Raw genomic sequence first — 26,680 nt, forward strand, 5'->3', positions numbered from 1 at the left:
AGATCCCCGTATAGCTTTAACAGACTCTAGGGGCAAGTGCTGTTCACGAGCACCTATGAAGACCGGCATGGCACGCGAGAGGGTGGATGGCTGGCACCACGCCCAACCGCCTTTGTCTCAATTATTTGAGGCAGAGTCGACCTAGGGGAGGCCCAGGACTGGTTCAAATAATCGTCACTGGTATTGGTCGTGAGCGGGAATCGAACTCGGGTCACCGAGTTTCGTAGTGCAGTGCGCTAACCGCTGCACCACCGCTCCCCGCGCACCCACGCGCTCACCCACACACAGACAGAATGCGTGCGACTGTCTTGAGGCATCTTTTGTGAGCCAATTCATTGCCGCCGCCGCCACCTCCTCCGCCTGCTGTGTTCACGCTCCTCAGCAACACAGGCAGTGTCATCGGCAGAGAGACAAACACTCCCATTCACTCAGCACGCTTCATCTAAAAAAAAACCTACCCGCCCAATAACCCGCCCCCTCCCTTCCCCATCTATAAGCACAAAATAAATAATTGAACCGCCATCGCCTCTCGTAGTCTTCAGCACGGAGCGAAACGGACTTTAACACGTGGAGGAATTCGGAGGTTATGGCGCTGCAGTTTGGCCAATGGGGTTGCGTGTTCACGAAAATCACAATGGCTCGTTTTGGAACGCACGATATACGGTAATAGAATATGGGGGGAGGGGGGGGGCGTTTCAGTGTGGCATCAAAAGCATGAATTTTGGCATTCACACGTTTCCCTTTAAACTCCGTAAATCCTCCATTAACAATGGCGTGGCAATTGAAAGTGGTCACGCGCTATCGATTAAACAGAAAGGACCCCTAATGTGAAGGCCGCCTGCCCGTTGGAAAGTTTGCCCGTTCGGCACGAATATGCCATGCATCATGGCCATGATGTTGCCAGTGACAACAACACGCACAGTAAAGATGAAATACAAGGTACACTGAGTACCTCGTGAGCATGTATGTATGTATGTACATTGGACTTGTTTCACACTGCTACGGTCCTTCCCCGCACGTCCCCCGATGAGCACGGTCGGCTACGTAAGGTGCGAAAGAAGTCCAGCGAACACACGTGCAACCTGTGCTCATCGGAGTCGCATGGGGGACAGTGCAAGAGATGGTGCCCACACTCCAAACCGCGTTGCCCTCTGCTCCTTCCGACAACGCTGGGCATCTGTGAAAAAGAGCGCTGTATCTCATTGGATGATTCCTCCGACATAAATATTCTAATTCTGTCTCCGAAAATAAAGTTCCGCCTCAATCTCTCGTTGGACGTAAGAGAGATGTTACGTACAGTATGCATGAACTTCTTTCGCGCCGCATGTAACCAACGTACCTGCGACGAGACTTTTAAAAACGCGGTTCTGAGATTCTATCTGGAAGTGTGATTGGAAAGACGGAAATAACTCCGATGAGCCTCACATCCATGTTAATGATGATGCCCGTTCTGCGTTAAAACGTACTCGTGCAAGGATTTGCAAGTTTGTCCACCAATTGGTTGCCACTAATTCAGCTTGCTGAGACAGGAAACTAGACTCGAGCACTGCTTACCGTGCACGGTAAATGACAATACTTTACTTAAATTACACAATAACTAACGAGACAAGATGTCTACTCCACATGGAAAAATACAAAGTATTTATTATGCAACCATACAGCCACATGGCCTTCTGGGAGTGCATATCAGCAGCATTGTTTCCAGACGACCATACTCTTTACCGGTTTCGACACACAGCGTCTCATCAGCAGTCTGGCTTCCTTAAACCATGCTGAAGAACTGCCAATCTTGCGGACCAAAAAAAAAACATATTCCTAACTTACTTAAATTAGATCTTTCCGCAATTTGTTTAGTGGCCAGGGCTAGGGTCTCTCTGGAGAGTGTGCCACAAGCAGATATCTCAAGCTCAGATCTGCTGCGATTAGCAGGAGGAAAAGTCAAGATTAAGCCGACGGGAATATTTAATGACTTTGGCAGGTTTTCTGGAAGTTGTCGCCGGCGACGTTATGTTTTTTTTGAACCTCTGTGACAAGCGGCGAGCGTGGATCGGAGTGCACGACAAGAAGGAAGACCACCCGAATTACAAACAGGATGACGAAAACAGACCTACAAAAAATGTATTCTTGAATCGAATCGGGCATTTTCATCGAATCGCCAGCGGCGTGAATGGTTTTCCGCTCCCGATCACTGCTCCAGCATCAGCTGTAAGAAATCCCATTGCGGCATTAAATCCAATGCACGTGAAACTACGCGACTGAAACATTTTGAGCAAAAGCTGCATGTACCTTTTCCAAGAGCACGTTGAACTCCACGAACGCAAGAGAGACTGACTGCAGTTCATGACCGCGCGGTTATAAATGTGACATTTTCGCATTGGCCCTTGATCGTGGCGCTATCAGCGGCATGGATCTCAAAAGAGTCGCTTTTGACTTTAAAATGCCACGAGCTGGAGACGGTGTGTTGTGACTAACCCCCCTCCGACAGCCACAACACACGCTCCGCCGAAATGCAGCGGCGGTGTGGCATGACCACAATCTCAAGCAATACAACGAAAAACCCTCTTTATCGGCACCGTCATTTTCAAATAGCAAGGAGACATCTCTCTTTCTCTCTCGAGTTGTCCTGTTGGAGCCAACCGTGGGCTCGACCGGCGAGATAAAAACCTCCGCGACAGAGGAGGATGGCGAAAGCAGGGGGCTCCCAAAAACCCGAGAGGCACGGAAGACGACGATAAAAATAATAATAAACGCTGGCACCCTTTAAATCGCAGCCGCGATCGCAAAGTTGACGATCGATGCGGCGATGAGCAGGAAGCAAGGGAGACGCCCCGACGGCGTGGTGCGGCTCGGCAAAAGGTGCGTGAGCAAGCCGGCGCCAAATTTGGGCTTCTGAAACTGAAGAAGATCTCTTGCTGCTCGTGACAAGGCTTTTGATAACTCCGCAACGTGATAACATTCAAACCAAATGAAAGGGCGTATCCATAAAACACGAGACAAAAAAGCTAAACAATCGGCAGTCCCAGCCAAAAGATATACAAGGCCGTGATACAGAGTAATGCGCTATGGACAATTGCTGGTATCCTGGACAGGAGTTGTAATTTGTTTGATCCATGAACCAATGGCCATATACCATACAGAGTTAATGTGGATGACTTATCGTACTAATATGTAAACAGACACAGACATATTGTGTATTTTTTATCTTTGGCATTTATCCTTGTCTGTTAACATTTTGGTACAATAGTCACCCTGTCTCTTCAATATTTCTTGAGCATAGTGCACTATAATTAGTCTAAAAAAATGTTCTGCCGAAAGCCAACTTGTGCGACCTGGGAATGCGTGAACATCGATCTTAAGTTCGTGCGGCAAAAGGGGTGGGGATCTCACGCGACAGCTTTTATCGTTCCGATGTCTCTTCGCTTCATTGCCGTACTTATTTTGCTGACCCAGGTCACTCTCGCCAAAGGGAGGCTCATCACCGGTCTCTAGGGTTCTCATCTGGCTCAACAAAACAATCTTTTACTTAAAAACGTATTGGCATCTTCTTGGTTCTTTCGGTAAAGTCACGTAGAATGGAAATAATAAAATAAAATAAATAAAACATAATTAAATAAATTCTCAAGACGTTTCGGCCACAACGCAAGCAGCCGTCCTCAGGTGGAGAACAGGTCTGTCGAGAAGAAAGTGTCTGAATTCAGACTCTGTCTTATTTTTATTATTTTATTATTTCCATTCTACGTAACTTTACCGAAAGAACCAAGAAGATGAACCCCTGCAGTCACGAAAGCTTTAAATCGAAATTTAACGTATTGGCAATTGGCGGGCGGAGCGACGATGCGGGCGGTTAAGCACGCGGCACTACGAACCCGGCGACCCGAGTTTGATTCATGGTCCTGCGCGCTACGAATTACACCGAGACGCAGGAGGAGGAACACGTGGATTAGAGAACATTCGAAGGTTCATGACGTCGTTTCGAGCGGCTAAAAAAAGGAAGTGGGCTCGGGCACGACGCATCACGGCTAGAAGGGATGACGAACAATGGTCAAGTGTAATAACAGTTCTAGATTTGAAGATTTCGTGACTGCAAGGATTCATATTCTTCGGTTTTTTCAGTAAAGTCACGTAGGTAAAAAAGATTTTAATTAATAAAGTAAAATAAAAATAAAATATAAATCACTGACGTTTCGGAGGCAACACAAGCTTCCGTCTCCAGGTGGAACCGTCACAGCACGATAGCTGACTTTACCGAAAAAACCTTGTGCTGCCTCCGAAACGTCGTGATTTTTATTTCATTTTTATTTTACTTTCATTAATTTTTATTTTTTTTACCTACGTGACTTTACCGAAAAAACCTAAGAATATGTAATAACAGTGGCAGCCAGGGGAATGGAACGGCATCCGGTGGACGTCCGCCTAGGAGATGGAACGGTGAGATCAGCTCGTGTGCACATGCGCGGCCGATAGTTGCATCGCGGGATCGTGAGAGGTGGCGGGGCTGGGGCGGCCTTAATCCAGCAGTAGATGAATCATGGCCGATGACGATTATGATCATGATGCATCCAGTTTACACCGAGCGTCAACAATACGTACATGCAATTGAAGTATCTGAAGTGCTCGGATTTGTTTTTGTTTTAATCAATGCCAAGGACCCATATACACAACGCAAGCATCAGAGGGTGGCGCAGGGGCGTGGGCGCGCAACAAACCCGGAGCGAAGCGCCTCCGGGTAGGAGGCCCGCTGGAGTCACCGCACTGCCATCGTGGAGGACAACAATTGGGAGCAAAGGAATTAATTTTTTTGATATACGTTATACTATACTCTTTGGTTCTTTCGGTAAAGTCACGTAGGTATAAAATAAAATAAATCACGACGTTTTGGGCGCAACACAAGCGTCCATCACAATTGGGCACAAAGGAATTTAAAAAAAATTGTATACGTTATACTTTTTTTCACAATTGGGCACAAAGGAATATATATTTTTAATACGTTTGACTTTTTGTTACGACGAGGGCCGAAACGTCACAAAATTCAAGGACGGCTCTAGCCAAGAAAGAAAAGCAAACGCGGGGTCCCCTCTGAAGATGAATGGGCTGCCAACTCCACAACCCTCCGCACCCGCGCTGCTGCCACACTACAGTAGGCAAACGTTGGGGGGGGTGGGGGGGACATTTAAAACCCGCGTGTCGTGGCGATCGGTCCCTCGCTAGCACAACGGGGACAGCGGCAGAGAGAGGCGAGTAAGCAGGGGCGCGTGCCCTCGCTTCTGACTGAAAATTGTCGTCATTCGAAGGCGACGTTTCAAACTCGGCTGAGTTCTTATCGAGCGTCATTGCCGCACCTCGTTCGGTGGGGGATAGACGAGGAGGAGAAGGAGGGGGGAGAATCAGAGTGGCCAGATCTTCCTGTCACTTGTCCCCGTGAATCTGAGCGCACTGCGTCTCGTCCGCTGCCTTCCGATCAACTTGTGGATTAATGTCACAATCGCACTCACCCTCTTCAAGGTCCTCCACGGACTGGACCCGACCTATTTCTCTCCTAATACCTACGTGACTTTACCGAAAAAACCTAAGAATATGAATCCTTGCAATCACGAAAGCTTAAAATCTAGAATTATTTCTCCCCTCTCATCTCACTCTACTCCCTCTCATCCCACTCTTCTCCCCTCCACGCACTCTCCCACCTCTCCCCTCTCGTAACATTCTACTCGCCTCCACGCACTCTCCCACCTCTCCCCTCTCGTAACATTCTACTCGCCTCCACGCACTCCCCTACCTCTCCGCTCTCATCTCTATTGCCCTCCACAGATTATATCCATTCCAGCAATAAAAAAGATTGATTCCTGTAGAAGCCACCGGCTAACTCAGTGGAAGGTCACTCATTCTGCTCTACAGCCTAAGAAGTCTGAACCTCTCTTCACCCAACCATCCATGCTGTCAACTCACTATCCTTGTTCAAGTCTACACTTAACACCTTCCGCATCACCTCTGCCCAAGACCCACTGCCTCTTGTTCTTCTACTAAATTATTGACGGATGGCTGTTTCTGTACAGCGACCCTGGGATGCTGTCTCATTTAGACGCTGCATAAACCCACAGGGCTCTGGTCTCTGCATGTGTGTGTGTGTGGGATAGTGCTGACTTGTAAGGCCACAGCCTAAATTTACTTTGTGGCCCATTCTTTCTGCACTGAAGACGATCTATTAATACGCAGGTACAGTGCAGTTGTCGTTAACAGGAGAGATGCTTGCTAGGCCGTAAAAAAAAAGTTATTTTAATCTCTAGCCTAAAGTCACTTTTGCCAGCTTACGATAGAATCTGCGGTATTATATAATACAGTACGCCGACACACTGGTGAGCTCCGTTACATTTGTATGGGTACAGCCCCTTTGTGTCAATCCACTGCTGGATGAGGGCCTTGCCATGCTGCGCTGGTCGTGGGGTTTATTTGACCCGGGACCGGTGCAGATGTCACTCGCCATCGACGTGAGCCATGTCCGAGAAATCGAACTCGGGTCGGCGGGTTCGTAGCGCGGTACAGTCCACCCTGCTCGCAATATAGAGAATCAAGAACACCGCACCGATCCAATTTACACTACATTTGCATACAAAACATCAACTTCTACACAGTAACTCTCTCTGGACAGCCTTTGCTGAATACAGTTTCCCAATGTGCGTGTGTGTGTTTTTATGTCAAAGTGCCAAAGGGGGGAACTTGGCATGAGTTCTGACCGGGCGTATGTTTTTTTTCTTACCCCCAGAATACACCATGGCTGGCTGCTGTGGCATCCGTCACCCACACGCAGGCTGGCAAGGGCCGATTGTTTTCAGGAGAACAAATGTATTTTTAGGCAAGGAGTAGTGTTACGGGCGCATGTTGTAACGCAAAACAGTTTTTCACAGATACGCTTTTCGCTTGACGATCCCTCGCGATGCGATTCCCAGTCAGCACAAGCTAGCGACTGTGCTGTGCATCTGCTCATTGGAATCTAGGGTTGTCACCTATTGCTTATCTCAGCGAGTTTAAAAGCTTATCAAATCTTACTCAGAAATAATGTCCATTATGTTTCCAGGAAAGCCTCTCCGAGTCTCAAGACTCTTTCGCAGGAGGGTGCTGCTCCAATTGGAATGTTTGGTCAATTGCAATAATTAGAGTTTGGATTCTTGCGGCAAGAAACTTGAGAACCCGGAAGAAAACCCACCAGACACACACACGCGGGGGTTACACCCAGAACTGCCACACCTTGCGGACCCGTGCCCATAGCACCTGGCCAAGGTGGTGATGGCAGTCACCCATCCAAATTCTAACCAGGCTCAACCTTGCTTAGCGTCCAAGAAATGATGAGACCAGGTGTATTTTGGTCATAGAAGGTTTGGCCAGTTCTGCTGATGAGTGCTCAGCGTGTGGGAGGACAAGCCCATGGTTACACGGTCAACAAACATTTGAAGCTCATAAGCAATACTTGGACATTTTTTAAAGGCACAGGGACAACGATTATATCACTAGATATGACACATAGTAGTAGGTTTTTACTCTTTTAAACTGGTGCAAAACTGACACCTTTATTCAAGGCATCATGTTTGCAATAACCACAACACAAGTAGTCAAAAAAGCAAACAAAAAGAAGCAACTCTGATAATGATAATAATATGCACTGTCCTTGAAGTTGATTGGTCCACACCCAAGACGGCTTTCTTTCAATCAACTTCAAGGACAGTGCATATTTTTATCATTATCAGAGTTGCTTCTTTTTGTTTGCTTTTTTGACTACTTGTGTTGTGGTTATTGCAAACATGATGCCTTGAATAAAGGTGTCAGTTTTGTACCAGTTTAAAAGGGTAAAAACCTACTACTATATTTTGCCACTGGTAAAAGAGATCTCATAGTGACACGTAACTAAGTGTGTTAAGGCTGGGTTTCCGAAGCTGTATGTGCGTAATGTTTCCTCAAATTAAAATAGCTTACAGTGTTGTCGGTAATTATGCTCGCGTGCAGTTAAAGGGTGTAAATCCCAAGCCACCTCTTGTCTATTTTTCCGCCGGACTTGCTAATGTGGGAGAGCCATCGAGGCGAACTGAAAAAGGTCAAACATTGTGGCACGCGCCGGTCTTCGCGATGGCTCTCCTGTGTTGCCATATCCCTTGTGTGTAACGCAGGCAGCCCTTTTAAAGGGTAATGCAATTTCGAATCTCAGTAACTGCAGGTGTGCTGGAGGTGGCCAGGTGGTTGAGGTGTTGGAAAACTTGAGCTCGACACCACAGAGATCATGGGTTCGAAAAAGGTTTCAGGCGATGGCCCACGATTAAACCGGGTTCTCTCAAGAGCCGAGAGTTGGTGCTCTCAGGCAGGCCAATAATGAATGTCTATTAAAACAGATCCACTGTCAGATTTGTTTTCACTTAAATTTGGGCATTTCAGCTGGAAAAATGTTAAATGTTTTTGGTGTGATGGCCATGCTATAAACGTTGTCTTGATCGCAGGTTGCGGAAGACTGTACCCCCAGAGCATGTAGGCTCGCGCTTGGAAGGTTGTGAATTTAGATCCTGATTGGGGGTCTACTTGGCCCATCATCCTTTTGAAGATCGATAAAATAGGTACCGCTCTGTGGGCGCGACAACAGCTGTTGTCCTAGGCGTCGAACCCGCTCCCGCCACAGGGTTGTGGAATTTCCACCAGGGTTGTAAAGAGGAGATGAGAACCGCCGCCTTATTGCTCATTTGAGCTGGGAAATTGGTGCGTGGATAAAATAAAATCAGTCAGGTGAAGAAAGTATTTCAAGAAGAGTTCCTTTAAATCGCTTTCTGTGGGGAATTCTCCAACACGGGAAGACGCACAGCCCTGCGAGCATTGTAAAGGGACACATCATCTCATGGCACGATGCCGATGGTGCAAATGGAATGAATGTGATTAAGAACGCAACAAACGAACGCAAAGAACTCGCAGGTCCACTCTGAAGCCATTCAAATTGTCCAACCACCATACAAATCTACTAACCTCCTCCACCCTATCCACTGACACAATCCACACCTGGCCCTGCTTGCCACCCACCTGTGTTCCTTCGAGCTCCTGTGGAAAAAACAATTATTCCTACATTGTTCGCTTTGGTCATTTTTGGCTTCGTGAAACATCCGCAACAGCTTTAGCAAACTTTTCAACAGACAGGCAACAGGTCCCAAATGCCCAGAGGAACAAACCCGCAGTCCAACCACAGACATACCCTGAGGTTTTTGGGGGGGAAACCCACAAACTGACCGAGGTCGTTTGGGGTCTAACCGCGCGTGGCTGGATTATGTGGGATATTACACAGGAGCTGCTTTCGGCGTAGCGGAATGATTCATGTGTGGAAGCAAGTTTGAGAAACTAAAATGCTCTACGCTGTATAAACATAACAATGAACTGGGCTTTCTACAGCACAATTCCCGCAAGGCCTCAAAAGCACCTTTTAAGCCTAGATTGAAAACTCATTTATTTTGAACTGCTTTTTGCATTTACTTTTGTTGCCCCTCCCCCGCACGTTCGATTTAGCGCGGTTGGGTACGTACAGTGCGAAAGAAGTTCAACATGCATCCGTATAAACTATTATTTAGTATGCTTTGTCTACCCTGGAAAAGCCTCAAGGAGTCTCAAGGGGTCCGTCCATAAATGACGTCACACACCTGGGGGGGGGGGGTCAGACATTTGTGACGATGTGTGACGAGTGGGGGGTGGGGTTTGAGAAATGTGACGTCACATAAAATTGCATAACTTTAAATAAATATAGAATTGTTATAACAACACTAATTATTACAACACTCCTACAAAATCAGAGTGCAGCGCCACATTAAATACGCACTACAATGACAATAGTTTAAAGCGATTTGAAGCATGTTTTATTTTCAAAATGGAAATATGGTTGGGGGGGGGGGCAGAGCTTTGTGACGTCACATTTGAGGGGGGGTCTAACTTTTTGCGACGCCGTGTGACGAGGGGGGGGGGTCAGAAATCGTCCAAAATCGCGTGACGTCATTTATGGACGGCCCCCAAGACTCTTATTCAGGAGGTACCTGCCACGTTTTCCCGTTAGGGGGCGATGTTGCGGCGTGTAATTACAATTGAATAATTTGCAGTGTCAATAGTTCAGCATTGGGATGTCTGGCCGAAATCAGTTTGCATCGTATGGAATTTATTTCAGCTGTGGGGGGGACGGGCCTGCGCCGAACAACCGAGGCAGGAAGGGGCGTCCCAGTCAGGAATAAAACCCAGGCCCTTCTTGTTGCGAGGCGCGGAGCGTTCCCACTGCGCCACCACTGCCGCTTTAAGATGTCCACTCTCGTTTTCGTGCGGGCATTAAGCGCCCGTCGTGGACGATGAAAGTGACGCGAGAAGTAACAGCCAAAGTGAATTTGAGCAGTGAAATTTGAGCGTTTGACAAACATTTTGCCCCTCACATCAACGTAACAAGTGGACCATCACTCGAACTTAGCGGGCAGCCTTAAAATCCCTTTGCTAATTCGCCTGAAAGCAAACATTTCACGCGCGTGTTGCCCAAAGAATGCGCTATACGGTACACCGACTGCCGAGGCTTCTCATTTCCAGAACACCGACCCATTCCTCGTCTGGCTCGGGAATACATGGCAATCTTTAACAAAGGAAAACTTGCAGACCCAAAATCCAGAAGTTTACAAGTTAAAAAAAGACGATCTTAATCTGCCCAGCATGCCTGCATAGTCATCAGGTGTGCGCTTGGCTGGAAGCCAGATTCTCACCCATGGCATTGCCATCAAGACCCGGCATGGCGGGTTTACTGGACTGTGGCACTATTCATGTGGTCTCAATCTGGACTTTAAGCGGACTCACAGATCACCCCCCCCCCCCTTTACACGAGCGAATGTCAGTGTTACAGAATCAGAATCTTTAATTTGGACTGGAGGAATCCGATGAGCTACGAAGCTTTTTCACAGATGTCCAGTCACATTTATCAACGAGGCAGCGCTGTCCTATGAGCAACCATTCCAACGCCGAGCCGAGCCTCAATTTCCCATGCCATCTCAATCGACCCCCCCCTCCCCCAAACCGCATTGGCTTCCAAATGAGCTTGATAGTGCGAGTGGGTTCTTGCAGGCCAGCCAATGGCCAAATAAATAAGGAAAATATACGACCCTTTTGTGATCGACTGCTTGATGAAAGCCTCCCCTTGCTATGTGCGTGGGTCGTGGGAGTTGTTTGGCCGTTCTACACCGTGCCGACTGGCCGAAAATAGGTCAGTACTGGTTGCTGAAGGGAGCGGGGAATGGCCAAAGAGAAAAAAAATAATCAAAGTGAATTCAAAGCCACGTCTGAATGTATTTATGAGCAGTGTGCTCAGAACAGTTGTTTATATACGTGGGAGGGCATTGAGATTGCGACTGGCTCCTGTGCAGGTCCTCTTTTGAGTTGATTCCATGGACAGCAACATAATCAAAATATATATTTATACTGGAGGAATCCGATTAGCTATAAAGCTCTTTTTCATGGGTCTGGGCAAGAAGGCGGTCACCCACACAACTGGTTACACCGTAGGGGCATACAATAGACTATAGCCAACCCCCCACTAAAACCTCTGTGGACAGGCATACAGGACAGGTATACAAAGGTGACTATTTCGATACTGAAATGAATGTATCGTTCCCACGTAATGTACTTTGTACTGTTACAATAACATCGAAGGGGTTGCCCGAGTAAGTGGGAGCAGAAGCAATAAACTGACACCTACACTACATGTTATACATGTCCTTAAGCGAGGTGAATCCACACATCACAATTCTTTGCACCCTCGGAAGACATTATCCTCAATTTCATTTTTGCAAATCCGAATAGCGAAGGGCGACAGTTGTTGGCTCACCGGGAAACGTGAGTTTAACTGTCTACGTCTCCACTCAAATGTGCCACCGTGTACAGTACACTCTGAACATGTCCAAAAATGTTTTAGATGTTTAAAAAAAATGGTGCCGTTCAGTGGAGAGACACTGCAGCCGAGGGAGCGGCGTGATAGGAAACAACATCTAAGCCCGTGGGTAGAGCACGTGGTTAGAACCCCTGCCGTCTTGTGCGTTAAACGAAGTCACCTTGCATCGCTATCCCCCTCGGCTATAGCTCCTCCGCACAATAGACAATGTTTCATTCCGACGACGAGGCATCTGCGGTATCGTCTCGATCCCATCTCTCCGGGGGGGGGGGGGGTGGGGGGGTGCCTTCATCCCCGCACTGAGCTCCTGGCCTCACGAGACATCTCAACTTGGCTGGGAGCCCGAGCAGAGCCGACGGGCGGGGATAACGACTCCTTGCGTGTGCACTGTCAGTCGGTTCAACTCCAACACGGCGTCATGGGTCTCGGCTCATTCAGTGGCGCAGCTCGGTTCTCTGCAGTGGAAAAAAAAATATCCTGGTGCCTCCCTGAGCCCCGTATGGCCTCGTTCACTGTGTGTGATGTCAGTGGCACGGCTCGGTTCCTGCAGTGGAAAATATAAAACAACCTGATGCCTCCCCGAGTCACGTATGGGCTCGTTCACTGTGTGTGATGTCAGTGGCACGGCTCGGTTCCTGCAGTGAAAAAACACATCCTGGTGCCTCCTTGAGCGACGCATGGGCTCGTTCACGTGTGTGATGTCAGTAGCACGGCTAGGTTATCTGCAGTGTAAAAAAAAGTCCTAATGACTCCCTGAGCCAAGTATGAGCTCGTTCACTTGTGTGATGTCAGTAGCACGGCTCGATTCCTGCAGTGGGAAAAAAAACCATCCCGGTGCCTCCCTGAGGCACGTATGGTCTGGGCTATTGTATGCACGACATGTTGAACTTATTTCGCACCGTGTGTAGACAATCGCGCTAATCGTATGTGCAGGGGAAAGACAACAAAGTAAAAACAAAAGGCAGTTCTTAAGGACATGCTTTTTCAGTCTAGATTTAATAAGCACGGCCGCGACAAGATTCAGTTGTCCAGTGGAAAAAAAAACATGTAGCTGTAGCCAACTATGCCTGCCGAAAAGTAACACAATTTCCCGAGGATATCGAGAGACAGAGCATGCCCCGTGGGAAAAGTGCAATTGCCAGCTGCACCGCAAATGTTACCACCCACCATGTCAAACTTCTAAAGCAGCTAAATCAAAGGGCAAGGCTCACTCTGCACTGACATTCTGTGCAAAGATAACTTTGAAAATGCCACAAATTGTTCTGCGGTTTGATTTAACGCACTGCAACTGAAAGGAATGCCTACTTTAATGTAGCTGGTACACAAGAAGCACACGTGTTTCGAAAAAACAAGATATATGGAAACATTCTTTTGCAGGCGCCACGGGGTTTTATCAACGAGGGGATTAGCGGTCTAAGAATATTAATAATTATATGCAGCCCTTTGTCAATCCATTGATGGTTTGAAGGCCTACCCGTGCCATCGCTGTCACGGAGTTTGTTTAACCACCCTTCACCATGCTGCCCAGTGCGTGTTGGTGAAGGGGGGAGGGTATCGGTGAAGATTTCGCTTGCCACTGCCATTAGCCGCGACCGGGAATCATCGTGCAGTGCGCTTAACCGCTCTGCCACCGCTCCCCCCATGAGGATATAATGTGCAGGGAATTTTGAGAATCAATCAATCGATGTTCTTTCTTCAAAAGCCAGTTGAGAGGCTGTTAAGATTAAGAGTCTCTTGCCGCGGGAGGACAATGCAGTGCTCAAGCGAAAATCAACTCGTTCAGGTTTGGAAGATTAAATAAAGCATTGACTTGGTGATTACAAAACGCAATGCATTTTGATAACTCATCTACTTTATTGCAGTTATAGTTCCCGTGGCTCTCACCTGCTTTCTCATAAAGAGAGTAGATGTATTTAATAATTATATTAAGATAGTGAACGCCCCAACCACACCCTGAGTTATGAATATTGAACAGAGGACACAAAGCCACGCCTAGCTTTTACATATTCACCTCGTAGGCGGAGACAGCCAACCCACAGTTACTACCACCACCATCATCATCATCACCCCCACCAGCCTTACACATTTTCCAATAACGCAGGGAACGGTCTGAAAAGCCACACACGCTCTGCGGAAAAACGAAAATGCCATCGTGCCATGCCACTTAACAACAAATATTTTTTTTATGCTTGAACAAGTAGAGCAATGTATCTTAAAGAGTACAGCAACGCAAGCAATGCTCCACCCTGCTGCTGTCTGTCCGTTGTGCCTTTTGAGAAAACTGAAGGAGAAACGATGAAACTGCAACATAAAAAAGTCAACGTAAACCCGGTTTGGTTTAAGTAGCGCCCCACTCACCTGAGCTAACGAGAAGCTTTACAGGGCAGTGACATTGGTTGTGTTTCGGCTCGCTATACAGGGACTTGGTAAAACCCGAATGAAGATACTGTGTTGAACTTATTTTAGCACCGTACGTAGTCAACCGTACATCTTGCAACTGCGCGCTACAGAAAATGCATGGTCGTTCACAGCGTGTGCATCATGCATCGTTGGCTACGTACGGTGCGAAAGAAGTTCAACATACATTGCATATTAATCCCAGATAAGCCTCAGTGAGTCTCAAGACGTGTTCATGTGGTGCATGCCATACTGGGATGTGTGACCAAACCCATGAACCGAGTGATTGGCTTTCGTGTGGCAGGAAACCAGGGCTGGGGGCGAATGTCAGCACTGCCATTTTCCTGGCCATGCCTCAGCTCCACGCCTACAACACCTGGCAAGCACTGATGGACTCTCCATCCAAGTACGAACCAGGCTCAACGCCTGCTTAGCTTCAGAGGAACACCCTAACGCTGCAAATCTGCATCCTAAACCATATTGACAGCTATCTTTCAATGTGTAATTGCAATAATTAAAACGTGCATATATTCCAGCCATTCTCAGTCCACCAATGGATGAGGGGAACTCCCCGCAGCTCCGAGTAGCACGCTTTGACTATGTACGGTGCGAAAGAAGTTCAACATACATACATATTTCGATTTAAAGCTTTCGTGACTGCAGGGATTCATCTTCTTGGTTCTTTCGGTAAAGTCACGTAGAAGGGAAGTAATAAAATAATAAAAATAGAACATAATTTATTATTACGTGACTTTACCGAAAGAACCAAGAAGACATACATACATACATACCCAAGCCATGTCGGTAAATGGGGGAGGAGGGGGTAGTCTAACCATACTTCACCACGCCGGTCAGTGTAGGTTGGTCGGGAGCTGTTCGGATATCACTCAGCACGAATGTTACCCGTGGTCTGGAATCCAACTCGGAGTGACCAGTCGCTGTACCACCGCTCCGTCGCGGGTAAATACGAGGTTTACAACAGAGTTTGGGGTTTTGTGTTTTTTTTGTTGTCTGATGGCATTCATGGTTGATGTTGCTCACAAAAGTTGACGTGCACTGCCAAGAGCTTGCCCGTTCGATCATGAGGTAGTAAGCCCCAAGCATGAATAGGTATCCGCGAGTCAACACACGTGTTTAAAATCACATCACCCAAAGCAAAGCGGATATTGGATTTTAAGGGATGTATTATTATTAAAAGTACATGACAGAAAAGCCTTTGCCCTGATCGGTACACCCTTCGAGTCGCAATATCCCCGCACACGCCACGATAAGTGTGCATGCAGCCGTGAGTCACGCGTGCATATTTCGCATATTTTGGAAGGTTCTTTTTGTACATCTTGCTTTCATTTATAACACCAGGTAGATGTGCTGGACTGTATCTACGCGCTTTGCTAGCTGCGTAGGAGCAAATTGATGTCAATCAAAGTGTAATAATTATAATCTGCGTTTTGTGTTTAAGAATGCGAGGAGATAATTCTCATTGAGCGGTGATGTCATAAAAGTCTAATTATACTTTTAATAATCATCCACCTAATTACTGCGCACTAGCGGATTTCATCATCCCTCCCACTATCTCCCCGGGTGATTGGGGAGGCTTCCATCCGGCAGTGGATCGACCATGTCTAATGAGAGTTATGAACATATTCATACGTAAGATTGCAGCGATACTAAAGGTTAACGGCCATAGGCAGACCGCTACAGCTGAATAGATAACACGAATTCAATCATCCGACGAAGGCTCGCTTGCACGCAGACAGCTTTATGCGGGGCGGTGCTATGATTTAGCGTTTACATTCTTTCACGGAGGATCAAAATCCTGAATTGTACCCAATGCGCTGAAGGAATTACCTACGTATTGTACAACAGCACCACTAACACGGACACGTCTAAAGGATCACCGCTAAGCACGCTCACATCACCAAGTACTACAGAAAAACGAAACGCCGAACGAAAAAGCTACTCTCGAACATCGCCACGGCACTGGGGGGAGGGGAGGGGGGGTGTCATCTCGTCTCATTAAACTTTTCTCCGCGTTATGATCCCAATACCTTGTGCGCGTCTGTGTGTTGTCTGTGTGTTGTCTGTGCGCGCGCGGATATATGCACGTTTTGCTTGACGGATGGCGAAGACGTGTGTCGTATGTGCTCAGCCAAGCTCAGTGATACACGCTCGTGTGATGCCTCCACACACAGACACACACAAATATACATAGACTGGATGTACAAACACACACACAGAGAGAGAGACACACACACACAGTCTTACCGCGGACTCGGCACCGGTGATGAGCCAGGCGAAAGCGTTGGCCATGATAACCAGAGCCCACAGCTTGGCTCTCACGCCGTGTCGACTCATGGCCATGGCAGTAGTTTCTCTCTTTCTCTCGAGCAGCACCAGCAGCAGTAGCAACTTAAGCCCGCACCATAACTGATTACGCGTCTGCGAACACTTCTCACGGCCACCTATCTGACTGCTCTGTGCGCGCTGCGTCGTCTCAGCTTCGCCTCGGCTCTTCTTCGACTCCGTTGCTGGTTCTCTCTGCTCGTGTAGCTCGTCTCGCGCGGCTGCTTGCCCCCCCCCCCCCCCCCCCGCTGCCGTGCTTCCATGAGTGGCCACAGAGAAGGTGGAGGAGGGGGGGGGGGATGAGGAGGGAGGAGAGGAGAGGCTTTCCCTCCTCCCACTCACCGCGACCATCGGACCCCACCCACACTGCCGAGCGCTGTGCTGCGCGCACACACAGCCCCCCCCCACCCTCCAAAACACACACATAGCCCCCCCAATTCCCCACCGCCACCCCCCCCCCCCGATTTAATTTGCTCGCAACAAAGTTGTTTCAACACCTCGTCCGAAACCATCATTTTTTTGTGCAGGAGCGGCAAGTTTTTTTCGTGTGTCTGTGAGTGTTGGTATTGTCGCTTCTGGTTGCTCGACGCGATTAAATTGTAGGGGTTTGCTGGCTGAACGGTTTGTGGATTCGGACGAAACTTCGTGAATAGATTGAATTACTACAGCACCTCGTGCTGCGTAAAGATGCTTGCCACGGGGGTGCGGTGGGGGGGGGGGGTCCTGGGCTCGACTGCCGCAGGATAAAGGGGGAATTCGAGGTGAGATGTTGCGGTTATCGCAACTCCGATTAGCACGGTTGGCTACGTACGGTGCGAAAGAAGTCCAACATACGTGTGAGACGGTGATGCGTTTCAGCGCCCATTAAGCGCAAACCCTTTAAACCCCTTTCTAAAGTATAGCAAGCATTGTTCTGTAACGGTCAACTAAGGTTACACAATGGGTGCAAACTGTCAGTTGCATTGTGATTTGGGTTTGATTTGGCATGGGTTTTATATGCTTCGCATTTTATGTAAGTCTCAACGTGTGAACTTAAAACGTGTGATCATTGCCACGTGTTGTTTCCTTGATGATGTTAGGCTTAGTATGAACCCCTTGTGAACACAGTTCACGGCTGGTCATGGCGGGTTGGTGAAGCCGGGGCCAGCATAAACGGCGGAACATAGAAGTACAATACAACATGTTATTTTGCCGCACCTCTACAAACTTGACGTTAAACAGCCCTGCAGTTTATAGACGTGATCTGCAGTCCACATCATACCCCAAGAACTTGCTATGTTTGGTCAAATGTTGATATATATATGAGCCAGAGATCATTTGCAATCCGTAGTGATAAGTTGGAATTCTCTTTAATTGTGATTAGGTAACATCTTAAACGTGATTTTTTTTTCAACGGAGATCCGCATGGCATTAGATACATTTAATAACACACAACGTATCTCTCCCCCCCCCCAATGCCTAAATAACAAACGCCCTCATCACACGCGTGCCACACACGTGTAGCCGTGCGATGCCCGCTGCCTCTGCGCTTTGGTCGATCATCGCAACGGAACGACAGCTCAAGGAGCGGGGCTTGGGCGCTAGGGTCTGATCCGTCGTCTGAAGCCTCCGTCCAGCAGCGGATTCAACCGCGGGGCTCACGACGAACAACGGGCGTGCACGAGCCATCATCTATACTCTTAGTTCTTTCGGTAAAGTCACGTAGGTAAAAAATGAAATTAAAATTAATAAAAATAAAACAATAAAAATCACGACGTTTCGGAGGCAACACAAGTCTCCGTCATCAGGTGGGACCGTCACAGCCAGATTTGCTGCATCATATTTTTATTAATTTTTATTTCATTTTTTACCTTCGTGACTTTACCGAAAGAACTAAGAGTATGAATCCTTGCAGTCACGAAAGCTTCAAATCTAGAAGCCATCATCTCCCCGGCTCTCTCTCTGTCTCTGTGTGTTCTCTGTGGAACGTGCGCACTGAGTGTGCCGCTGCGGGTTGGCTGGCCTCTCTCTACGTGACGTGTCCACCCCCCTTCCACCCACCTCCTCCTCCTCCCGTGCTGCGGGCTTGCGAGCGTGGGAGGGAGGGAGCTGTGCTTGTCTCTTACTCTTCCCCCCCACCACCACCACCCCACCACCACCCCACCGCTCCTTTCCTCTTGCGAACTTTGCTGTTCGCTTCGGCTGCCCTTCCATAACTCCTCGACCAGCACACACGCGCGCGCGCGCACGTTTCGCCGTTCTGCAATCGGCGTATACGGCTGGTGGGGGGGTGGGGGGGCGTTCGGGAGAACCTCTTGTGAACGTGTTGCTGGAGTCGTTTCGTGATACACAGAGGAGGGGGAGTTTTGTTGGTGGTTGTTGGGTGGAGAGGTGAAATCGGTGAGCGTATATCTCCCTTCTCTCCGTGCGTCGCGCGCGGTGCGATCTCTCCTCTCTCTCCTCTCTCCTCGCTCGCTCGCCGCACAACTTTTACTCGTGAACTTATAGACGCCGTCGGCTCCGATTGTTTTCACGAAAGTTGCTGCTGCTGCTGTGTGTTGTTCCCTTGGAAGGGGGCCGAACAACGTCAGTCGTTCAACAGCAGCGGCAGACTGGAGAAGCGTCGACGGTGACCGGAGAGGAGAGGCGAGCAGAGAGTCATAGGCATCTCCTCGCAGTCGGCAGAGGCTCGCAAAGATGCGGTGGTGAGTTGCGGGTTGGTGTGTGTATGTCGGTGCGTGTGTGTTACATCCATCGGTGAACCTTCTTTAATGTATTCATAACCCATTTCGCCTGTCCGCGTTCAGCATCAGTCGTCGAGAGAAACGACGTTATCACAGACGGCACGATGAGCGTATGCCCGGTGTCCTGTGCGAGTTGACGGTAATACTTGCTGTGTTTGTGATGTATTTATTTTAAACTGCCCTCCCCCCCCCCCCCCACTGTCTGTCGGCTTACAGGGTGGCCGTGCTGTTCGCGTTAGCAATCTGCACGAGCACCGCCAATGCGGTGAGTATAAGCACTTGCAACAACCTCCGTTATCCGTGCAACAACAAAACGTTAACGTGATATGCAGACTGGTGTCATTCCACTGCTGAACGAAGGCCGCGTCGGTCACGGGGGGGTTGTTTGACCATACTTCACCGCGCTGGTCAGTGCCGCGTTGGCGAAGAGTGGGGGGGCCACCGATTGTTTCGCCGTGGGCTGGAATTGAACTCGGTCATCCGGGCTGCGTAGTGCGGTGCGCCAACGATTGCCCCATCAGCATCACTCATGTAGATGACAGTTGCGATGTGTCTGTGTGAATGTCATCCGTGTCAGTGGTCATGTTATCATCAGCAATCGTCGCCCGTGCAATGTAATAGCGTTTTCCTGGCAGTTAAGAGACAGTTACAATCACATGCACCCACAGCGACCTACGTTATGTATGGTATGTATGAACGTATTACAAGTGACATCAGACCAATGCAATGCTATGTTCGTAGCTGTGGACTACGAATATATTAATCCACGAAATGCACGGTTGTAAATAATTCAGCTTCATGATGAGACGTTTGCACGGGTTGTGTAGTGTGTGTGACGATGACATGAGGGTGAATCATATACTGTACTGTAGTCAGTCACCATGCACTTAGCAAGCAAGTGAAGGGTGTGATTTCGTGGGTATTGTGCGTACTATTACGAACAATAATGCAATATGAATGTTTGGCGTATTTAATCAATGGGTGAGTGGGGGGGGGGCGGAATAAAAAAAATTGCAACTTTTGTTGCTGTTTTGAGAGGTGTGTAAGTGTCCACAAACCGATCTGAGATCTTGTCTAAGTCTCGAGTTATGTGGGAGTATCCAAACGTAAAAAAACTCCGAGCGATCCTCCCACGTGATGAATATTCATATATGGTAATAGCCGGGCGAGACACGCCTTGCGTAGGCGGGGTAGGAGACGCCCTTCATGAATTAATAAACAGGCGTGAACAATTCGAATGCAATGGGATGGAATCCCAAGTGAAATGCTGTTTTGTAATATGGGCCCAATTGAACCTACAACTCGGAACGGATTTCAAAGTGAACGTTATTGGTATGCCGTTGTGCGTTTTAAACTTTGTTTCAGGATTTTTATTTTCGCGATTACTTTACTTCCTTGAAAGTCTTCAAATCGTGAACTGTGGTGCCTTTTAACGAACACCTCCACCACCCGACAGGGCCAATCAGTAAGGCATTTTTCGATTTAAAGCTTTCGTGACTGCAGGGATTCATCTTCTTGGTTCTTTCGGTAAAGTCACGTAGAAGGGAAGTAATAAAATATTAAAAATAAAACATAATTAAATAAAATAATATAATAATATAATAAAATAGTAATTATTATATTATTTTATTATGTTTTATTTTTATTATTTTATTACTTCCCTTCTACGGGACTTTACCGAAAGAATCAAGAAGAGGAAGGCATTTGTCACGTAAACAAAACGCCAAATAGTTACTAATTCAGCATACCGGTGTGTTGAAGAGTGAATCCACAGCATTTACAATCTACGTGTTAAACTGAACACCCCATGTTGCAACATTTGTCAAAGGGCTGTTGATTATTATTATTCTTGTAATAAATGCTCACCAAAGAAAAAACCGATGAGCTGTAATTAACATCTCATCGGAGCCCTGGCAGTCTCCGATGGTGTTCAACTGGAGGCCACCCTAAACACCTGGGCGTGGTATTTTGGGGAGCGGTATTTGCCCCCCGTGATCCTTTAGACCTCACGAGCAGCACGGCTTGTGGCTGGCTGGGTGGTGCCCTAAGTTTTAAAAGCGTCCAGCTCTAGCCCTGGGGCAGGGACGACGCACATCCACGGTTCCCCGTGATTGATGTGAAAACGTGTCAATGTGTCCAGCCAGCTCAGCCCCACTGCCCACTGCCCAGAGGCTTTGCGTCCCAAAGTTTCCGCACTCGGTATCAGCTGAAATCCACGTGAGCTTTACCCATGGTCATCCTCGCAGCGGCGGTCTTCTGGCTAACCATCGAACACAGATGGCGGTCACCGCATTATCGCGCGCTTTCAGATGCGCTTCTGCGGCCGTCTGGAATGCTCTTCCGATATTCGGAAGCCACTGGAGCTATGCACTTTTAAATAATGATTGGAAACTCATTTTTTGTTAATGCTTTTTGTGTTTAGCTTGTTGTCCTTCCCCCGCAACTCTAATTAGCACGGTTGGCCGTGTACTGTGGGAAAAAAAGTCGAACATGTGTAAGATATCTGCATCGCACCCATTACGAGGAACTGGGAGGGCCTCCTTGAAGATGAAAAATAACTACGAAGCAATCGCCCCAAGGGCACTGAAACACATTTGCACTCACCCAGTTTAGCGAGGTAAGTGTTACATATAATTTAACCCCTCGGGGAAATCATCCTCTTATCGGGTTGGGCATTAACTCCCAGTATTATTGCAAATAATTATTGTTTTGTGTTGGATCGATCAATCGTAAATGTTTGGAATGCATTTAAGTTATGACGTGTTTGGAATGTGCTCTGTAGAGCAAGTTAAAACAAAGTAGCCGTCAGAATGTAGAATTGGTGGCACATGAAAATCATGAGAGAGTTCGTTTTTGTTCATTTCATCATACATATAAAACATATTTTGGAAATTACAGTACTTTTAAATCCACTATTGGATGAAGACCTTCCATGCCTTTGGCCATCGCATTTGTTTGACCATACTTCACCACACTGGTGAGTGGAGGGGGTTAAAGGGGGTGGCCCAGGACTGGTTTTGGTTATTACCAGAGGTGTGGACTCGAGTCATGTGACTTGGACTCGAGTCAGACTCGAGTCATGAATTTGATGACTTCAGACTCGACTTGGACTTGCATAACAATGACTTTGTCCCACCTCTGAGGTGTGGACTCGAGTCATGTGACTTGGACTCGAGTCAGACTCGAGTCATGAATTTGATGACTTCAGACTCGACTTGGACTTGCATAACAATGACTTTGTCCCACCTCTGAGGTGTGGACTCGAGTCATGTGACTTGGACTCGAGTCAGACTCGAGTCATGAATTTGATGACTTCAGACTCGACTTGGACTTGCATAACAATGACTTTGTCCCACCTCTGAGGTGTGGACTCGAGTCATGTGACTTGGACTCGAGTCAGACTCGAGTCATGAATTTGATGACTTCAGACTCGACTTGGACTTGCATAACAATGACTTTGTCCCACCTCTGAGGTGTGGACTCGAGTCATGTGACTTGGACTCGAGTCAGACTCGAGTCATGAATTTGATGACTTCAGACTCGACTTGGACTTGCATAACAATGACTTTGTCCCACCTCTGGTTATTACTCACCACTGATGTTAGCCGTGGCCAGAAATCGAACGCCTGTTACTGGGTTCAAAGCACAGCGCATAAACCACCTTCGCGACTACTACTACGCCCTTTGACATGTGTTTTTTTAATTGCCAATTTTAAATTAGATTTTAATGATGTTAAATTATATTAAAATCACACGGTAATACTTGTACAGCAATGCAAGTGACCAATGCAATCTGCACAATATGTCGTGCATGCTATGATATTGCATTTTCTTCCTTTTTTGCAACATTTAGGTCAGTAGGTGCATGTGTGCTCAGTGCTAAATAACACAATCAATTTAAATTAAAAACACGTTTTCTTGTTTGTAAACCGAAGCGTGCATAATTCCCAGCAGATAAAACACATCATACAGAAACCCCAGCTGTAGTCATCTGTTTCTGGTTGGTAGCAGACTGGGTTGTCTTGTCCGTAAAAATTAGATACAGATTTTTTTTATGGTCGCAAGGGCCATGCCACTCCCTTTGGCATTCGTGTTTCTAAGAGCTACTGCATGTTTATGAGGCAATCCCAGATTTTTGTGCTATTTTTCATATCTCTCAATTTTATACACATTTGTGCTTTTGGCGTCAAGTCACCGGATGAAGAAATACCCATTTGGAACTGGCGTAGAGCCCAGTGCCATCTGGAATGTTCTTCCTTTCGATATTAGGAATCCACCAGAGCCATCCACTTTTAAATCTAGATTGAAAACTCATTTCTTTAGAACTGCTTTTTGTGTTTAGTTTGTTGTCCTTCCCCCGCACCTTTGATTAGCATGGTTGGTTACGTACGGCGCGACAGCAGTTCTACATACATACTCGAGGAGCTGCACATTGCTTTAAAACTGATATTTCCTTCTCTGGTATTAGCGGCTGTGGTTATCTACAGATCAAGAGAAAGAATGACTTAATAAGATGGCTTTTTTCTAGACTCACTGGTGTACCAGAGACGATAAGCTCCATGCGACCACGGGCAGAACATGCAACTCCAGGCGAAGTAATTCATATCTCACCACCGCGGTGCCCCATTTACTCCCTTAGCTGGCACTCTGTTGTTCGCCTTGACCCCTGCCCATTGTCCCTTCTAGACCCAAGCCCACTGACATGTTTCTTGACACTCAAACGCACGTCTTCGCAGTCAATACGATGGCCGCTATCGTATTTCGTTTGGCACTCTGCGTTGCGGTCAACATGATTATTTTGTTGTTGTTTCAACCTCTCTGCTCGAGCCACTGCCACCAGCACTAGGACGGACTTTGCGGAGTGGATTAATGGCGACAGCTGCCTTCTCAGCCTCCAAACCACTCGCCCTAGGTGTGAACACTGTGCGTGACAGCGTTTGACACGAGTGCGTCCACGAATGCCTTCACAATGCTCGACGCGCGTAAAGTTATTGCAATAACCAGTGGTGGCAAAGAACGATACAAAAGAAAATATTATTATTTTTGGATCATTTTGGGTTATACAGATTTTTCTGTCAGATTCAACACACCGTGCATGCTTTACTGCAAGAGCGGTAGTCCCATGACCAAATATAGTGCGGAGCTGTGCATCTGCCACTCTTGTGACGGACACGTGTTAACAAATGCGTACAAAGAGGTGCTTTGAATGCACTTTTGTTCAAAGCTTGGGGAATGGAACCACTTTACGGAGGGACACAATCGCCGCAGTTATCATTTTTGTATGAAAGAGAATATTTTGGAACACTCGCGCGAAACATTTTTGACAGACTGGGTTATGAGGCCCAGGGCCAATAATGAGGTGGGTGGCCAACCAGCCATCCATCGAAATCAGCTCTCAAGCCTCCCGTACATCACGTGACTTGTGTCTGCACAACCCCTACTCTGATTCCCTCCTTTCTCCTTATCCCCTGAGAAAACAGATACTTCTAGATTTGAAGCTTTCGTGACTGCAAGGATTCATACTTTTAGTTCTTTCGGTAAAGTCACGTAGGTAAAAAAATGAAATTAAAATTAAACAAAATACGATAGCGGCCTCTTGATGCAGCAAATCTGGCTGTGACGGTCCCACCTGATGACGGAGACTTGTGTTGCCTCCGAAACGTCGTGAGTTTATTATTTTATTTTTATTAATTTTAATTTCATTTTTTTACCTACGTGACTTTACCGAAAGAACTAAGAGTATGAAAACAGATACTGCTCCGTTGCAGTTCACCGCAGCTCACCCCTTCTTAATTTTCCTCCCTCTTCCCTCCCCTCTCATTGTCACCACCATCTCATCCCCGGCATCTTGACCTGGCCATTTCTTCTCCCCTCCCTCGACCTCTCCTTCCTTCTGCCTGCCACACGCTCCTTCTATTTCCCCCGTTGTTCATCTTGAGCCGTGTCCGTTCTTGGGCACTTCTGTCCCGGCTTCCCTTCCCTTTCGCATTCGTCTATCCGTTTCCATTCAGTACATAATTGACTCTACTGCTCTTCCCCGTGGTGGAGTGCCAAGGGTGAATAGTTTCACGGGTTCTACACATGCACGCCATTGTGCTGTTACCCACTGCAACATTTCGGTGGAACGAGACAGTTCGGCGAATAATTTGAGACAGACGCACTGCCCATTCCCACCTCCCAGTCATCCTCTCCTCCCGCCCGCCCGCCCGCCCCCCCCGTTATTGAAATGAAAAAATGTCAGTCCACCCTGTTCAGTGCACCACTGAAGTTAAGCAATTAGGGCTTCCGAAACCGTGGCAGACAGTCGGTGCTGTAAGTCAGCGGACGGGCCTTTCAGCTTGTTCCAGGTGGCTTTGCGATTGGCACGTAACGCTGGCACCCTGGAATGTTGGGCTGGCATCAATGCTCGGCAGGTTAGAAGCGAGCGAGCAAAAGCGCAGCACGGACTCTCGTGTCACTAGTTTTGCCAACAATGGGGGAGCTTGTCGGTGTTGTTTAGGTGGCAGGAAAAATGTTTTAAAGGTTGTTTTTGATTCGTTGGAATCTACAATCTAACAACCCTTATATAAGGGGTTATCAACATTCTTTAAAAGTTTGAGGCCATGTTGTTTAGCTGGTGGGGTAATGTTTGCGGGATTTCTATATAGCTGGCATTTAGTCTAACAGAACGTTTGCTCGACAGTAGGGCGGATGGAAAAGTGCAGCCTCCCACTCGAGTGAACCAGCTGTCACGTGGAGGCGTTTCAGAAGAAGTTCTGTGATATCTGCTTCCATTCTCTAAACACTGTCGAATTGTTTTGGCTAATGTTGTTTAGGCTGTGAGGTCATCTTTGTAGTTTCCCTGTATAGCTGGTCTGGACCATCTGGCTGGCTACCAGCCAGTTGAGTGACTATGTTTGGAAGCATGCTTTTTAATAGGAAAAGTTCAGTCAGTCTCCTGGCATGCCCCACGGCCTGCCATGGCTTAATGGAAATGTTTGCAGAACCGCTAAAGTGGTCTAATTTTAAATTCTCATAAAATCCCGGAGGTGGCCGAGGAGTTCAGAGGTCGGAGCGCTGAGGTCCTGGGTTCAAATCCACTCAGTCGCCGATGATGAAGCCGGCTTTCTCAAGTGCAGTGAGTTGATGGTTTCAGTCCGGTCATTGATGGCTGCTCAGTACGCACACACAGACACGTACCTCACAGCAGATTTGGTTCTGCACTTAATTTGGATACATTTCATCTCGACCACAGAATAACAACTTTCGTAGCAGGAAAGTTGGGAAAGTGCTGCCCCCTATTGTGTGGATCAGAGGT

At 47.5% G+C, this 26,680-nt stretch overlaps 2 protein-coding genes across 2 annotated transcripts in view; one reads left to right on the plus strand and one right to left on the minus strand.

The window, feature by feature from the left end:
• LOC133353890 (collagen alpha-5(IV) chain-like) overlaps positions 1–16,893 on the minus strand; it is a 134,829-nt gene extending 117,936 nt beyond the window's left edge. Inside the window, 1 exon segment of the mRNA XM_061570383.1 lies at positions 16,583–16,893. Coding sequence (XP_061426367.1) covers positions 16,583–16,678 — 96 coding nt within the window. The 5' untranslated portion in view covers positions 16,679–16,893.
• A 1,913-nt stretch (positions 16,894–18,806) lies between these two features.
• The window catches only part of LOC133353864 (collagen alpha-6(IV) chain-like), a 177,198-nt gene continuing 169,324 nt past the window's right edge, over positions 18,807–26,680 (plus strand). The window contains exons 1-3 of the mRNA XM_061570339.1: positions 18,807–19,039; positions 19,213–19,344; positions 19,600–19,648. Coding sequence (XP_061426323.1) covers positions 19,337–19,344; positions 19,600–19,648 — 57 coding nt within the window. The 5' untranslated portion in view covers positions 18,807–19,039; positions 19,213–19,336. The remainder of the gene's footprint in view (positions 19,040–19,212; positions 19,345–19,599; positions 19,649–26,680) is intronic.

Source organism: Lethenteron reissneri, chromosome 45 (assembly GCF_015708825.2).
Source record: "Lethenteron reissneri isolate LAM-NWPU_2019-01 chromosome 45, ASM1570882v1, whole genome shotgun sequence".
Lineage (NCBI taxonomy): Eukaryota > Metazoa > Chordata > Hyperoartia > Petromyzontiformes > Petromyzontidae > Lethenteron > Lethenteron reissneri.